A 17743-nucleotide genomic window follows, 5' to 3' on the forward strand; every position below is an offset into this window, starting at 1 on the left:
CCTTTAAACGTGCCAAATCAGGCTAATCAGCTTTGATTGCATACAAATTCAGAATAGGCCTATTCTGAATTTGTATGCAATCAAAGCTGATTAGCCTGAATATCTTAATGAGATGGGGTCAATTCCTAAAACAGGTTAATATGGCTTGTCGTATTCTCTTGAAACAAGTAAAAATGTACTTACAGTCTAAACGTTAAAACAACTCCGTCACCAATGTGGCCAATTTTAAGAAAAAAGCTGCTCAGAATTAGTTGTATTATCTAGGTAGGATGCTACAAGATGAATTTTCTTGAAACAAGTCAAATAATCTTTACAATATTCAGTCTTACTAAGAAAATACATTCAAAAACAGGTTAATGAGATTAAAATGCTGAATTCAAGTAAATTAGACTTGTACAGATTTTCATTTTTTGCAGTGCAGATGAATCTGTATGTGCTAAAGAGGGCAACTGGACTTGCTTGAAATTCTTGAAGACGTTTCACCTCTCATCCGAAAGGCTTCTTCAGTTCTATCTGACTAGTGGGGAGTTTCAGGTATTTATCCTCGAGTGGGCCAAAAGCAACCCTAAGGAGAGTCATTGAGGTCACATGGGTTGTTGACCTCAGTCATCCTGTAGGTTGTTAGGGTCACTGGAGGCCAGTTGGTGAATGGTGTTAGCAGCCTAGACGGTCGTTAGGGTCATCTATGGGTTATTGGCTCTCTCTGCCATCATGCGAGTCATTGAAGTCAGCTGAGTCTTGGTGTGGATGTGTATTCAGTTTTCTGGGAAATGTCCCAATGACTGCATTGTAGGTGGCTGATAAGTGGTGTCTCAGACCACCTCCTCTGTTCAGTGATGGTTGTCCCAGGTTGTCAAAAATGGCTTCTTTTATTCCTCTTTCAAACCACCGGTCTTCTCTGGCTAAAATGTGTATATTGCAGTCCTGAAGTGAGTGTCCTTTGTTATTGAGATGAAGATAGAGTGCAGAGTCCTGGCCTGAGGAACTGGCTGTCCTGTGTTGAGCTACAGTATGTGCCTGTGAAGCGGTTGTTTCGTTTCCCCAATATACAGGTCAAATCAAATCAAATCAAGTTTATTTGTATAGCGCTTTTAACAATAAACATTGTCGCAAAGCAGCTTTACAGAATTTGAACGACTTAAAACATGAGCTAATTTTATCCCTAATCTATCCCCAGTGAGCAAGCCTGTGGCGACGGTGGCAAGGAAAAACTCCCTCAGACGACATGAGGAAGAAACCTCGAGAGGAACCAGACTCAAAAGGGAACCCATCCTCATTTGGGCAACAACAGACAGCCTGACTATAACATTAACAGTTTTAACAGGTATAACCCTCAACTGTCCTCATGGGGCAGTCCTTCACAGGAGCGGTGCGATAAAACTCCGACCAGACACAGGGCACCAGGATGGATCAAGCAGGTCCGAGGGGCAGAAGAAGCCAGCATCTTAATCCCAGGATCAACATGTAACTCAGAGGGACAGATTGGGGGGGGGAAGAGAGAGAGAAAGAAAACACAGGTTGTTAGGTATGCCCTAAAAATGACAAGTATTAAATCTGTGTGGTAGGCTCGCAGAGACGAGAGTCTTTACATCAGGCATAACACACAACAATGGCATGTTAATATGGTAAAAAATATCATGACCTGCTCTGGCTGGATGCTTGATTGGGTGATGGGAGCACACTCCTCAGCAATGATGAGATGCAGATGGGACCCTTAGGGCTGGCCAAGACAATTCAGTTACATTTCACCGGGTCTGGGACATGCGACATAATGTCTGACGGCCGATTCCCTGCAGGCTACGATAGCCAGTCGAGGTCTCCACCCTCTCCACCAAAAGATTTCCTGTTGACTCCATGTAACTCAGAGGGACAATTTGGGGTGGGGGGGGAGGGAAAGAAAACACAGGTTGTTAGGTATGCCCAATGTCACCTGAATAAGTAGGAGCAGTATACATATTGCACCGAGTACAAGCAGGGACTCCGGCAACTAACTATGACAGCATAACTAAAAGGAGAGAGCCAGAAGGTAACACAGGCATGAGGGAGCCCCGGGACATAAAGCAGCCAGCCACTACACCGTCAACAAACTCGAGTGAGCAAGCGAGTGGGGACTGACAGCATCCATACATCCCAGTTTACCAAAACACTCTGTCTGAGGACCCTCCAGATCTACTCCTTTACCTCATAAACACCATTAACAAAAGGCTTGACTAAACAGATATGTTTTCAGCCTAGACTTAAATGCTGAGACTGTGTCTGAGTCCCGAACATTACTTGGAAGGCTGTTCCATAACTGTGGGGCTTTGTAAGAAAAGGCTCCGCCCCCTGATGTAGCCTTCACTATATGAGGTACCAGCAGATAGCCTGCACCTTTTGATCTAAGTAGGCGTGGCGGGTCATAGAGGAGCAGAAGTTCACTCAGGTACTGTGGTGCGAGACCATTTAGTGCTTTAAAGGTCAATAGTAGTATTTTATAATCAATACGAAATTTGATTGGGAGCCAATGCAGTGTGGATAAGACAGGCGTGATGTGGTCATATTTTCTAGTTCTAGTAAGGACTCTTGCTGCTGCATTTTGAACTAACTGGAGCTTGTTTATGCACTTATTGGAACATCCAGACAGTAAGGCATTACAATAATCCAACCTGGAGGTAACAAAAGCATGGACTAATATTTCTGCATCATGCAATGACATTAAATTTCTTATCTTTGCAATATTTCTGAGATGAAAGAAAGCTGTCTGGGTGATGTTATCAATGTGAGTTTCGAATGAAAGACTGGGGTCAATAATCACTCCGAGGTCTTTTACTGCTGCACGTGAAGAAACAGAAAGGCCATCCAGAGTTACTGTGGAATCAGAAAACTTACTTCTAGCTGTATGTGGTCCTAGCACAAGTACTTCAGTCTTGTCAGAGTTAAGCAGAAGGAAATTAATAAGCATCCAGTGTCTAATGTCCTTAACACATTCCTCAATTCTATTAAGCTGGTGTCTCTCATCAGGTTTTGCAGAGACATACAACTGTGTGTCATCAGCATAACAGTGGAAACTAATACAATGTTTACGAATAATATCGCCCAGAGGTAACATATATAGAGAAAAAAGCAGTGGACCCAAGACAGAACCTTGTGGAACACCAAACTTTACCTCGGTACGTCTAGAAATATCACCATTTATATCAACATACTGATAACGATCAGTTAGATAAGACCTGAGCCAGGAGAGGGCCATTCCCTTAACTCCCACAACATTTTCTAGTCTATCCAGAAGAATGGAATGATCAATGGTATCAAATGCTGCACTAAGGTCAAGCAACACAAGCAGCGAGACACAGCCCTGATCAGACGCCAACAGTAGGTCGTTTACTACTTTAACCAGAGCTGTCTCTGTGCTATGATGAGGTCTAAATCCTGACTGATACATTTCATGGATGTTATTCCTATGTAAATATGAGCATAACTGCTGTGCCACAGCTTTTTCAAGGATCTTGGAGATAAAGGGGAGGTTTGATATTGGCCGATAATTGGACAGCTGACAGGGATCAAAGTCAGGTTTTTTAATCAGGGGTTTGATAACTGCTAGTTTAAAGGATTTGGGTACATAGCCAATCATAAGAGAAGAATTTATTATTTTTAGAAGCGGTTCAATTACTCCAGGCATTATCTGTTTGAATAGATGTGTCGGTAAGGGATCTAGTACGCAAGTTGAGGCTTTTGATGTAGAGATTAATGAAAGTAATTCAGTTTCTTTTAGGGGAGTAAAACATTCTAACTGATGATCTGATACAGTTATATTGTTAACTACAAGGTCACTTTCATTGTCTAACCTTAAACTAGTAGTTTGAATTTTTTGTCGGATATTCTCAATTTTGTCATTAAAAAAAATTCATGAAGTCGTTGCTACTACATACTGCAGGTGTGCATGTGTTGATAGTGGACTTATTCCTGGTTAATTTTGCTACAGTATTAAATAGGAATCTAGGATTATTTTTGTTATCTTCTATTAGGGAGGAGAAATATGTTGATCTCGCAGCACTAAGAGCTTTTCTATACTTCAGGAAGCTCTCCTTCCAAGCTAATTTGAACACTACCAATTTTGTTTGACGCCATTTACGTTCCAATTTTCGAGTGGTCTGTTTTAATGTGCGAGTGTCATCATTATACCAGGGTGCTAATTTTTTGTCTCTGACCATTTTCCTTTTTAGAGGAGCTACATTATCTAAAGTATGGCGGAATGTTGACTCTAAGCATTCAGTTGCCTGATCAATATTCTGCAGGGGCTGACAGTGACCCAGTCAAAGTTGATAACTCTGGGAGATCATTCATAAAGCTCTGTGCAGTAGTTGACGTGAAAGTACGTTTAATACAGTAGCGTGGTGAGGTGCATATATTATTACTCAGACATATTTTGAATGAGATGAGACAATGATCTGAGATAACTTCAGACTGTGGAAGTATGACTATATTGTCTACGTTTAATCTGAATGTTAGTATTAGATCAAGGGTGTGACCACCATTATGGGTCGGTCCTATGACATTCTGCTTAATCCCGACTGAATCTAAGATGGACACAAACGCTGTTTTTAAAGGGTCTTCTGGGTTATCGAAGTGAATATTAAAATCTCCGACAACTAAAGCTTTGTCTAAGGAAATAACCAGATCTGAGATAAAATCTGCAAATTCAGAAAGAAACTCAGAATATGGCCCCGGGGGCCTGTAAATAATAAGCAATGGAATTAACTGGGTAGACTTATTTTTCGAGGCTACATACATTATATGAGTATGAAGAACTTCAAATGTATTAAATTTATAACCAGGTTTGTGTGTTACACCTAGATAATCGTTATAAATAACCGCGACGCCGCTTCCTCTGCCAGTTAGACGAGGCTGGTGTATATAACTGTATCCAGGAGGACTCGCTTCATTTAATGCTATATATTCATTTGGCTTAATCCATGTTTCTGTTAAACACTTTACATTAAACTCCTGATCAGTAATGAGTTCATTAACCATTAGCGCTTTAGATGTAAGAGATCTAATATTTAATAGCCCCACCTTTAGATCAAAGGTGCTGGCAGCAGCTGTACAGTCAGTATGATCTAATTTTATATTGACTAGGTTACTGGAACAAACTCTCTGAAAATTTCTACCTTTTTGTTGAGCTCAGGGAACAGACACAGTCTCGATGTAGTGGACCCTGAGTGACGACTCTGTGCAGCTAGCAGACAGTCGGTTTAGCCTGTTTGTCTGCTCCCTGGCCTTGGCTCTGGATTGTCAGAAATTAACTAGGCCTGTTCTGAGACTATGACCTATGCTGCAGGAAATGAGAGCAGCACCTTCCCGAGTGGGATGGATACCGTCCCGCCCTAACAGGCCAGCAATGCCCTCAAAATTAGCCCAATCATCTATAAAGCCCACACTGTTTTCAGAGCACCACCTGGACAGCCAGCAGTTCAGCGACCATAACCTGCTGTAAGCTACATCGCCACGCTGCATTGGGATGGGGCCAGAGCATACTACAGCATTGGACATCGCCTTCGCTAATTTAAACACCTCTACAAAGTTACTCTTAGTAACCTCAGACTGACGAAGGCGTATATCATTAGCTCCTGCATGGATAACTATCTTTGAGAACCTGTGCTTGCCTAGGACCCTAAGATTACCTGCTATGTCCGGCGCCCTGGCTCCCGGTATACACCTGATACACAGGTCTGTGCATTCCTCACTGCCTTGAATTGCATACACTACATTGTCCTGTTTGTGTCTGGGTATTCTATCCTTAGGGTGGACCGATTTCTGCCTCAGAGTATTACTGGGTCTGATGTGTACACGGATGTTATGTTTGTGATCCTCCTGAGTTTCTCAGATAATCCAGAAATGTAGGGGATGACAATGTTCTTGCGTTTGTTGCTGTTTTCTTCCCTGTCCATTATCTTTCTTTTTCTGGTCTTGACAAAAGCTCAGTTGGGGTACCCACACTTCTAAAGTGCTTCCTTGATGTGCTTTTGCTCCTTCTTTCTTCCCTCTACTGTTGTGGGAACGTTCTGAGCCCTGTGATGTAAGGTCCTAATGACCCCCAATTTGTGTTCCAGTGGGTGGTGAGAGTCAAACAGTAGGTACTGGTCTGTGTGTGTGGGTTTCCAGTCTACCTCAATGCTAAGGCTTCTGTCTTATTCAATTCAAAAAGGCTAGGTTGTTTCTGCTGACATCCTCCCGAGTGAATTTGATGTTGATATCCACTGCATTGATGTGCTCTGTGAAGGCTTCCACCTCATGGGTTTTGATTTTAGCCCAAGTGTCATCCACATACCTGAACCAGTGGCTGAGAGCGACTCCTGAAAATGTAGTCAAAGAATTGGTTTTCCACTTCCTCCATGTATAGATTGGCCACTATAGGGGACACCAGTGAGCCCATGGGGCATCCATGCTTCTGTCTGTAGAAACATTGGTTGAACTGGAAAGAGTTGGTGATCAGGCAGAGGTCAATCAGGGTGCAAATGTGGTTTGTGGTGAGGTTCATTCTGTCTGGTAAGGTGCTGTCTTGAAGAAGTTGTTTCCTAACCAATTTGACTGCTTCTGTGGTGGAAATGCAGTTGAAAATAGAAATGACCTCATAGAAAACCATGGTTTTATCTGAGTCTAACTTTAGGTCTGCAACTTTAGTGGCAAAACCTTGGGAGTTATTGATGTGATGTAGCATATTTCTGACAGGAGGAGCCAGGATGGTGGCTAGGTGTTTTGCGATGTTATAGGTGACCGAGTTTATGCTGCTGCTGATGGGTCTGAGTGGAGCTCCTTCCTTGTGAATCTTGGGGAGACCATAAATGAGAGGAATGGCTTCCCCAGGGTACAGTCTGTAGTACAGAGATCGGTTGATGACATGGTCCTTTTCTAGTTGCTATAGCAGCTCACAACTTTCATTTTGTAACTGCTGGTGGAACACTGCCTCAGGGTTTTGTAGGTGGTTGTGTCGCTGATGAGACTGGTCACCTTTGAGTGGTAGTCTGCTGTGTCTAGCACCATTGTGCATCTCCCTTTGTCAGCAGGAAGGATGGTGATGGTCCGGTCTTTTTTGAAGCAATGTAAACGCCTTCCTTTCTTGGATGGTGAAGTTGGAGGGGGGTGCTTTCGAACTGGTGAGGGCAGCTGATACTTTCAGTCTAAGTTGTTCCACTTCTGTGTTGTTCAAATTGTTGTTCCTGATGGCTGACTCTATGGCTGTGATGAGATCTACCACTGGTATCTGCTCTGATGAAACTGCAAAGTTTAATCCTTTGGATAAAACATCCTTCTTTGGTTGGGTGAGTTCCCTGTCAGATAAGTTCACCCACTTCTCTTGGATGTCAGGTTGCTTTGCCTGGTCAGATTTCTTCCTCCAAGTCAGCACTTCTGTTTTGTGGGAAGAGGTGGTTTTAGACAGCAGTGTTTGAAATTTGCATATCTGTCATTTCCTTGCATTTGTTGTGTTGTGAGAATCGTGCCTTCTCAATTAACACGGAGACCCATTCCAAAACTTCACTGGGAAGAAGTTCGGTCAATTCTTCAACCAGTTCTGTCTTGGCTTGGAGGGCATCGATGGTGAAATGTACTTGTCTCACTCTCACATTAAGAAGCTGGTTCTGGGCCCTCTGGAGGATCCTTTCTACTCTGTGTCCTTTGATGGTGGAACCCAGGCCTAGGCTTGTGAGGATAATCTTGGATTGTCGGTATCTTAGGTTGAAACGCAGATGGCTCCTGCAATCTGCAAGTTTTCTGGAAGTCCTCTCATACTCCTGCACCAGTCAAAGGGTTATCATCTCAAAGTGCATGGAAATATGTCTGTGAAGGTTCTCAGTCATCCAGGTCATCGTCATCTGTAGGTGCTAAAGAAGGCAACTGGACTTGCTTGAAATCCTTGAAGACATTTCACCTCTCATCCAAAAGGCTTCTTCAGTTCTGTTTGACTAGTGAGGAGTTTCAATGATTCATGTGACCTCAATGACTTCCTAGGGTTGCTATTGGTCCACTAGAGGATAAATATCTGGGACTCCCCACTAGTTAGACAGAACTGAAGAAGCCTTTTGGGTGAGAGGTGAAACATCTTCAAAAATTTCAAGCAAGTCCAGTTGCCTTCTTTTAGCACCTATAGATTATGATGACCTGGATAACTGAGAACCTTCACAGACATATCCCTCAGATGACATGAGAAGAAACCTTGAGAGGAACCAGACTTAAATAGGAACCCATCCTCATCTGGGTGATAACAGATAACATGATTATAAGTAACTCACTTCTATAAAAGTGCTATAAAAATTAACTTGACTTGACTTCTATAACTGTGTCCTATAGAGTCACAAAGTACCACTCTGTACCCAGAAAATTCATTATAGTTTAGCATGAAGTCTGTTTTGTTGACGTTATCAACTGTTCATTGATAAAGACTTGAGTGTAAAACTGTTCATGACAACTGCAGTCCTAAAGTTATCATGGTGATTGCAATCCTAAACCATCATCGCAAAACTGTTTGTATTAACTGCAGTCCAAAGCCATCTTCATGGTTTCTAAGTGGTTTCTATCTTTAGTCTGTCCATATGAGGCCATCATCAGTCAGAGCAAAGTGATGAGATTCCACCCAGAAGTAGGGCATCAGGATGGATCAGGCAGAGAGGAGATGATGATGATAATGATGATGATGATCTCATCTCATCTCATTATCTGTAGCCGCTTTATCCTTCTACAGGGTCACAGGCAAGCTGGAGCCTATCCCAGCTGACTACGGGCGAAAGGCGGGGTACACCCTGGACAAGTCGCCAGGTCATCACAGGGCTGACACATAGACACAGACAACCATTCACACTCACATTCACACCTACGCTCAATTTAGAGTCACCAGTTAACCTAACCTGCATGTCTTTGGACTGTGGGGGAAACCGGAGCACCCGGAGGAAACCCACGCGGACACGGGGAGAACATGCAAACTCCGCACAGAAAGGCCCTCGCCGGCCATGGGGCTCGAACCCGGACCTTCTTGCTGTGAGGTGACAGCGCTAACCACTACACCACCGTGCCGCCCGATGATGATGATGATAATGAATATTCTCTTTCTCTCTTTCTGTCTTTCAGGAAGGGAAAGAAACACAGTATTATCTTGAGGACTCAGCTGAGTGTTCGTGTTCACGCCTGTATTGGTGAGTCTCGTTTTACTCATAATCTAAGACATAATCTAAATCCCTTACTGTCTGTCTCTCTACCTGATTCTCTCTCTCTCTCTCTCTCTCTCTCTCTCTCTCTCTCTCTGGATGGATGGATGGATGGAAAAATGGATGAATGGACAGATGAGTAGGAAGGATGGATGGATACATTGACAGATGTATATGCAGGGCGAGTAATTGGATTAATGAGCATGGTGTATGGATAAATTAGAAGGATGGATGAATAAGGAAGATGGATGGATAGATGGATGATGACACGGAAGGGAATGTGATCATGGAATAACAGAACTCTCACTAAGCAGACACTTTTCTTCCTTTTACATTCTCATTCCTTGTGTGTGTGTGTGTGTGTGTGTGTGTGTGTGTGTGTGTGTGTGTGTGTTCTGTGGTAAATGTGCCTGTTATAACTCTCAGCTGCTTCTCTCTCTCTCTCTCTGACACACACACACACACACACACACACACACACACACACACACACACACACACACACACACACAGAGTGCTGACTGTACAGTAGAGAAAGACAGAAACATCAGCATGTTTTCTAATTTTAGTCTCAGTGGAGACGTTTTCTTTTTGAAACTGAATTAGGAGATTGTCTTACAATAAACACACACACACACACACACACACACACACACACACACACACACACACACACGTAATTTCCTCTGTAAACCTTTGTGTCAATTTGCAACTGAACTTTTCATCTTTTTCTCTGTGTGTGTGTGTGTGTGTGTGTGTGTGTGTGTGTGTGTGTGTGTGTGTGTGTGTGTGTTAAATTTGAGATGTTTTTCCTCTTTGAATAAGATAAGCAATATAAAGAATAAATGAAAGAAAATAATAGAATACAAATAACAAAAAACCCACATCTTTCTATTTGAGCACATGGTGTACAAAACAACACAAGCTGTTTTTATGTTTTTATTCCCAAAACCAGTGTGTTTTACACTGTATAGTGAGTCATTCTGAGCACTGCATGCTCAAAAACAAAACTGTAAAAGTCAGAGATCTATTGAAGAAGTGAACACACACACACACACACACACACACACACACACAGAGTTTCTGACACTGTTCTAAAATTGCAGGGTGTCAGGAACAAAGATCCAAACCTGCCACAGAAAAAAAAAGTGTGTGTGTGTCTTGAGTACAAGCAAACTCACACATATACAACCCCGATTCCAAAAAAATTGGGGACAAAGTACAAATTGTAAATAAAAACGGAATGCAATAATTTACAAATCTCAAAAACTGATATTGTATTCACAATAGAACATAGACAACATATCAAATGTCGAAAGTGAGACATTTTGAAATTTCATGCCAAATATTGGCTCATTTGAAATTTCATGACAGCAACACATCTCAAAAAAGTTGGGACAGGGGCAATAAGAGGCTGGAAAAGTTAAAGGTACAAAAAAGGAACAGCTGGAGGACCAAATTGCAACTCATTAGGTCAATTGGCAATAGGTCATTAACATGACTGGGTATAAAAAGAGCATCTTGGAGTGGCAGCGGCTCTCAGAAGTAAAGATGGGAAGAGGATCACCAATCCCCCTAATTCTGCGCCGACAAATAGTGGAGCAATATCAGAAAGGAGTTCGACAGTGTAAAATTGCAAAGAGTTTGAACATATCATCATCTACAGTGCATAATATCATCAAAAGATTCAGAGAATCTGGAAGAATCTCTGTGCGTAAGGGTCAAGGCCGGAAAACCATACTGGGTGCCCGTGATCTTCAGGCCCTTAGACGGCACTGCATCACATACAGGCATGCTTCTGTATTGGAAATCACAAAATGGGCTCAGGAATATTTCCAGAGAACATTATCTGCGAACACAATTCACCGTGCCATCCGCCGTTGCCAGCTAAAACTCTATAGTTCAAAGAAGAAGCCGTATCTAAACATGATCCAGAAGCGCAGACGTCTTCTCTGGGCCAAGGCTCATTTAAAATGGACTGTGGCAAAGTGGAAAACTGTTCTGTGGTCAGACGAATCAAAATTTGAAGTTCTTTATGGAAATCAGGGACGCCGTGTCATTCGGACTAAAGAGGAGAAGGACGACCCGAGTTGTTATCGGCGCTCAGTTCAGAAGCCTGCATCTCTGATGGTATGGGGTTGCATTAGTGCGTGTGGCATGGGCAGCTTACACATCTGGAAAGACATCATCAATGCTGAAAGGTATATCCAGGTTCTAGAGCAACATATGCTCCCATCCAGACGACGTCTCTTTCAGGGAAGACCTTGCATTTTCCAACATGACAATGCCAAACCACATACTGCATCAATTACAGCATCATGGCTGCGTAGAAGAAGGGTCCGGGTACTGAACTGGCCAGCCTGCAGTCCAGATCTTTCACCCATAGAAAACATTTGCGCATCATAAAACGGAAGATACGACAAAAAAGACCTAAGACAGTTGAGCAACTAGAATCCTACATTAGACAAGAATGGGTTAACATTCCTATCCCTAAACTTGAGCAACTTGTCTCCTCAGTCCCCAGACGTTTACAGACTGTTGTAAAGAGAAAAGGGGATGTCTCACAGTGGGAAACATGGCCTTGTCCCAACTTTTTTGAGATGTGTTGTTGTCATGAAATTTAAAATCACTTAATTTTTCTCTTTAAATGATACATTTTCTCAGTTTAAACATTTGATATGTCATCTATGTTCTATTCTGAATAAAATATGGAATTTTGAAACTTCCACATCATTGCGTTCCGTTTTTATTTACAATTTGTACTTTGTCCCAACTTTTTTGGAATCGGAGTTGTATGATGGAAGAGACAAAGCAGTGCAGAAAAGAACACACAAACACTACTGAAGATAAATACACCAGAGAACTGGATTTACTTCAGGATCTGGAGACGTTTACAAGCTGAACACGTAGCAGCCCATGTCCCTACATCAGTGTTAATGAAAGGGACACAGGTACAGGTCATATTTCTGTGTCTCCAGGAGGTTTCGAGGAGAAATGGGACGTCCTGGAGGACAGGGATATAACGGAATACAGATATATTATTAAGAATGAACATATAATGTGTTTTTTATTCCATTTTTAAATTGTCAGTGCTTTTCTGTAATAGCCGTGCGTAAACACTGAGCTCCAAAGAAGACAAGTTTTCTGCATATACTGGCTTAATTCACAAAAATATGTCTGCTTTTATTTATAAAGCTGCTGCTGTGAATCACCGCTGTAGATTTCCCAAACAATCTCCAAAACATGATAATTCAAGTCATTCTTAATATTTTATATGTTCATTGTGTATTTATTTATTTATTTATTTATTTATTTATTTTTATTAACCTCATGTACTCTTCCACTGTTGTAGTCCATCCACTGCAAGGTTTGGTGCGTTGTGCGTTCTGAGATGCTTTTATGTTTAACACTATAGCAATGAGTGGTTATTTGGATCACTGTAGACTTTGTCAGCTCCAGCCAGTTTGGTCATTCTCCTCTGACCTTACTCTTCAGGCATTCACACCCACAGAACTGTTGCTCACAGGATGTTTTTTGTTTTTCTCACCATTCTGTCAGACTATTGTGTGTGAAAATCCAAACAGTTCAGCAGTTTCTGAAGAACTCAAACCAGCCCATCTAATACCAACAACTATCTCACAGTCAAAGTCACTGAGATCACTTTGTTCCACCTTCTGGGATTTGATGTGAGCATTAACTGAAGCTGGTTCTGTGTTTGCATGATTGTGCTGCTGTTGCATGATGAGGGAGCGGAACATGGTGAGAAAATGGTGTACTAGACGATGCACTGAAGGATTATAATCAGGATGGAATCAGTGTCTGGGATTAATAGACACATGAAAGAGAACTAGACTTGAGGCTGAAATAACAAGAGACTCATGGGTCAAGTGTAATACTGGTTAAGGTTTCTCTCAGAGTTTCTTCTTCATGTCTTCTCAAGACTCATCCCTGCTCATTAAGGATCTAGTTTGAGAACTGGATTTCTGTAAAGGTAAACTGCATGAGAGAATTAAAAAAAAAATTAAAGTAGAGAAAATAAACATACCCAGACCCCATATGGCCATGTGTTCTGTTCACTGGGTCAGCTGCTCATTCCAGAGTGGCACTTCACTTCTACAGCGATAACATTTTGTGTGTGTGTGTGTGTGTGTGTGTGTGTGTGTGTGTGTGTGTGAGAGAGATATGATACACCAAGGTCACACCATACTTGAGTTAAGAGAAAAACAGTGATAAATCTCTATTCTTATAAAGAACCACATAACCCCCTGCGTGTTCCTGGAATCATATCCATGAAGAGTTTTAGTGCCAGTGTTGACTTCACTTAGTGTTATCCCAACACTCCTGATAGCTCAGTGCAGCTGATAGTGGTGTTATTGTTTATAAATGATGATGATAATGATGAGTACTGATGATTTCTGCTTTGAGAGCTATTGTGATTGGCTGGATATGTGATATCGTTGAGCTCAGTGGACTGATGTGATTGGCTCACATGACTCAGGCAGAGTGTGGTGATTATCAGCAGATGATGCATGGATGGATTCCACCCCACAGGAAGGTGACCCGGAACAAACTGGAGTGAGTACTCTGGGACGGTATCATTAAAGAAGTGAGAGGTCTTTTTATTTCAGAATCAGAATGTAGTTTATTGCAAGTATATTCTCACATGTACTTGGAAGAGAAATTAACATATTTAAAGAGTATGTACAATGGATTATTTAGATGTCCAAGCTGTACAATGTGTGCCAGATTGTGCAATAAAAGATCACAGAATGAAGACGGAATGTCATGTCATGAAATGTGCAAACTGCAATCCGGAGGGGAAATGTGATAATGTGATGCATTGGGAGTGTATGTGAGTGTGTGGCAGAGTGGGCAGAGTCACTGGGGTCTCTGACCTTGTTGATGAGGACAACTGCAGTGGGGAAAAAGCCGAGCTTGTGGCGTGAGGTTTTGGTCCTGATGGACCGCTGCCTCCTGCCAGAGGGAAATGTCTCAAAATGTTTGTGTCTGGGGTGGGAGGGATCAGCCACAATCCTTTCTGCCCTCCTCAGGGTCCTGGAGGGCAGAAGTTTTAGGTCTATTAACCTGTTTATTAGGTCTGTTTATTTTACATTTCTGGAAATGTTGCTTTTGGTGTCAGGGCAGCTGCATCACAACATATGTTACACTGCACACATTACACTGTATACATGTTACACAGTACATATGTTACACTGTACACATTACACTGTATACATGTTACACAGTACATATGTTACACTGTACACATTACATTGTATACATGTTACACATTACATATGTTATACTGTACACATTACACTGTATACATGTTACACAGTACATGTTATACTGTACACATTACAAAGTACGTATATTACACTGTCAACATGATATACAGTACATACATTACACTATGCGTTACACAGTACATATGTGATGCTGTATGCATGTTACACTGTATACACATTACACTGTACATGTTACATGTTACACAGTACATACATGTATGGTACACTGTACACATGTGTGGCAGCAAGGGTGTGGTCAAGCATCGGCTGTGAATGGCGAGGAGTCAGGTTGAACTGGTAGGTAGTGTGTGATGAGGTGCACCTGTGTCTAATTACTGGCTGTTTATTAATCTGTGTCTCTGTGTGATTTACAGACAGCCAGGAATGAGAAAGAGAGCTGTGACACCCCGTCGAGTGCATGTCTAGCATGCAATAATTGTGAAAGTCACTAAAAAGTGCTAATAAAATTCAAGCATACATTGAATTACAGTGCCTGCTTCCAGTTCCTCATTGTCCACTTACACAAAGTTGTTACACTAGTGTTGAAACCCGGGACTGAGGAATGAATGCCACCATGGAGTCCGAACCAGTCAGAGAGCTCCTCCAGACGCTCGCCAATGACCTCCAGCACCAGCATCATGCCCTCGTCGCTCTATCAACGGATCAGGGCAGCGCTTCCAGCCTCTGCTCGAGGCACAGGCAGAAGACCAGCAGGGAATCTGGAGCTGGGTACAGTCAACGGGTGCTCCAGTGGTCATCCTTGTGGCCACTGTGCCCGTCCAGCAGGCCAAGGTGGGGCCCCAGGATGACCCTGAAGCCTTCATTGAGCTTTTTGAGCATGTTGCGGAGGTGAGCTCATGGCCAACCTCACAGTGGGGAGCTCACCTATTGCCGCTCCTGTTGGGGGAAGCCCAGCTTGTTGGGGGAAGCCCAGCTCAGCAGCTCCTGGCCACCAGCATCCTGGAGCACCCCAACCTGAAGTGGGCCATCATACAGCAGGTTGGCTGTGGCCCAGAAGAGCAGTGCCAGTGCTTCCGCTTGCTGGTATACAGCAAAGTGGGTCTGCTGTTTGCGTTCACGCAACAGCTCCGGGACCCCTGCCGACAGTGGCTGCTGGCTGGCGAATGGGATGTCGAGTCCATCATCAAGTGAGTAACACTGGAGCAGTTTGTCACCCAACTGCTGAGTGAAATGTCAGTGTGGATCTGGTGTCACCAAGCAGCATTGCTGGAAGAGGCGGTCCGGTGAACTAGGACCATCTGATGGCATTTCTGGGAGCAGGTGCTCCCACAGCTTCTCAGGTTATTAGGTTGCAGGAGGAATTCTCTGATGTGTTCTCACCCTTCCCTGGTCACGCAGAACACATAGAACACCACATTGAGACTCCCTCAGGGGTGGTGGTGTGCAGCCACCCGTATCGGCTCCCCGAACACAAGAAAAATGTGGTTCGGGATGAACTCCAGGCTATGCTTAAGATGGGAGTAATTGAGGAGTCACACAATGACTGGAGTAGCCTGGTGGTCTTGGTTTCCAAAACCGATGAGTCAGTTCAGTTCTGTGTGGACTATAGAAAAGTCAACACGGTGTCTAAATTTAACACATATCCAATGCCTCGCATTGATAAACTGCTCGATCAATTAGACATAGCTAACTTTTACTTGACACTGGATTTAACAAAGAGATATTGGCAGATCCCATTGACTCCATTATCTTGTGAGAAAATGGCCTTGTCCACTCTGTTTGGTTTACACCAATTTGTCACCCTTCCTTTCAGGTTATCTGGAGCCCCAGCAATGTTTCAGCATCTCTTGGACCAAATTCTCTATCCCCACAATGCATATGCAGCAGCCTATCTAGATGACATAATCATCTCTAGTAATGATTGGGAGCAGCATTTACAATATCTCAGGGCAGTCCTGAGGTCGCTAAGGCATGCTGGCCTCACAGGAAACCTGAAAAAGTGTGCAATTGGACAGATGGAAGTACAGTATCTAGGCTTCCACTTGGGTCATGGGCAGGTGCTTCCCCAAATTGATAAGACTGCAGTGATTCCTGCTCGATCAGGGGAAGCCTGTGGTGTGTCAGGAATGTGAATCAGTATCCCCATCTCCTTGCGGAAGTGCTGATTCTGGGAAGTCCCAGTCTTCCCTCTGCTCCAACAGGTCTGCCCAGGCTTGCTCCTGTTTCTGGTGGGCATGGATGAGTCTACCTGTGGAGAGAGGGGGGGGGGGGGGGTTAATGGCAGCACAGACATGGAAGGAGACGGGAGAGGAGAAACACAAGGACAGACACAAGTGCAGGGAGTGGGTTTCGGGGGAATTAGCCCCCATTTCCATGGGGCTGGGGTAGGGGAGAGGCAAGGACAGAGAGGGAGAGGGAGGAGGAGAAAATGAAAAAGTGAGCAAGAGAGAGGAAGAGAAGCTGCGGAAGCACCTGCTCCCGGAAACTCCATCAGGTGATCCTCTGCCAGCTGGACTACCTCCTCCAACGATGCTGCATGGTGACACTGGATCCATGTCGAGGTCTCGCTCAGCAGTTGAGCAATGAACTGCTCTAGCGTCATGCAATTGATGATGTCCTCCACATCACACTAGCTTGTCTGCAACCACCATTGGCAAGCATGTCAGAGCTGCTGCATGAACGTAAATGGGTGGCTGACTTTGCTGTAGGCCAGTGCATGGAACCACTGGCAATGTTCTTCTGGGCCACAGCCGACTCATTGCATTATATACCACTTTAGGTCCGGGCACTCCAACATGCTGGTGCCCGGAAGCTGCTGAGCCACAAGTTGTTCTTCCCCCGACAGGAGCGGCAGTAGGCGCACTGCCCACTGTGAGTTTGGCCACAAGCTCGCCTCCACAATGCACTCAAACAGCTCGAGGAAGGCTTCTTTGTCATCCTGTGGCCCCATCTTGGCCAGCTGCACAAGAACGCTGGTCACAGGGGTGACCACTGGAGCACCCACTGATCGGATCAAATTCTGCATCACCTGCTGGTCCTTTGCCTGGGCCTCACAGAGGACCTGGAAGTGCTGCACCTGCTTGTTGGACAGTGCGAGCAGGTCTTGGTGCTAACATTGGAGGTCAGTGGTGAATGTCTAGAGGAGCTCCCTGACTGGTTTGGACTCCATGACAGCGTTTGTTCCTCAATTCCCAGGTTTTGGCACCAGTGTAACAACTTTGAGGAACTGGAGCCAAACACTGCAATTAAAGGTGTGCTTTTTATTTTAACTGTACTTTTCAGTGATTTTAGACCTGTACAATTCAGTTGAAAAACAAA

The 17743-nt window shown here is 43.6% G+C and overlaps 1 protein-coding gene across 2 annotated transcripts in view; it reads left to right on the plus strand.

The window, feature by feature from the left end:
* The window catches only part of LOC132882272 (FH1/FH2 domain-containing protein 3-like), a 92309-nt gene that overhangs the window by 22905 nt on the left and 51661 nt on the right, over positions 1-17743 (plus strand). For both annotated transcript variants that reach the window (XM_060915557.1, XM_060915558.1), the window contains exon 3: positions 9100-9164. In XM_060915557.1, the coding sequence (XP_060771540.1) occupies positions 9100-9164 (65 nt within the window). The remainder of the gene's footprint in view (positions 1-9099; positions 9165-17743) is intronic.

Source organism: Neoarius graeffei, chromosome 2 (genome assembly GCF_027579695.1).
Source record: "Neoarius graeffei isolate fNeoGra1 chromosome 2, fNeoGra1.pri, whole genome shotgun sequence".
NCBI classification, from domain to species: Eukaryota; Metazoa; Chordata; class Actinopteri; order Siluriformes; family Ariidae; genus Neoarius; species Neoarius graeffei.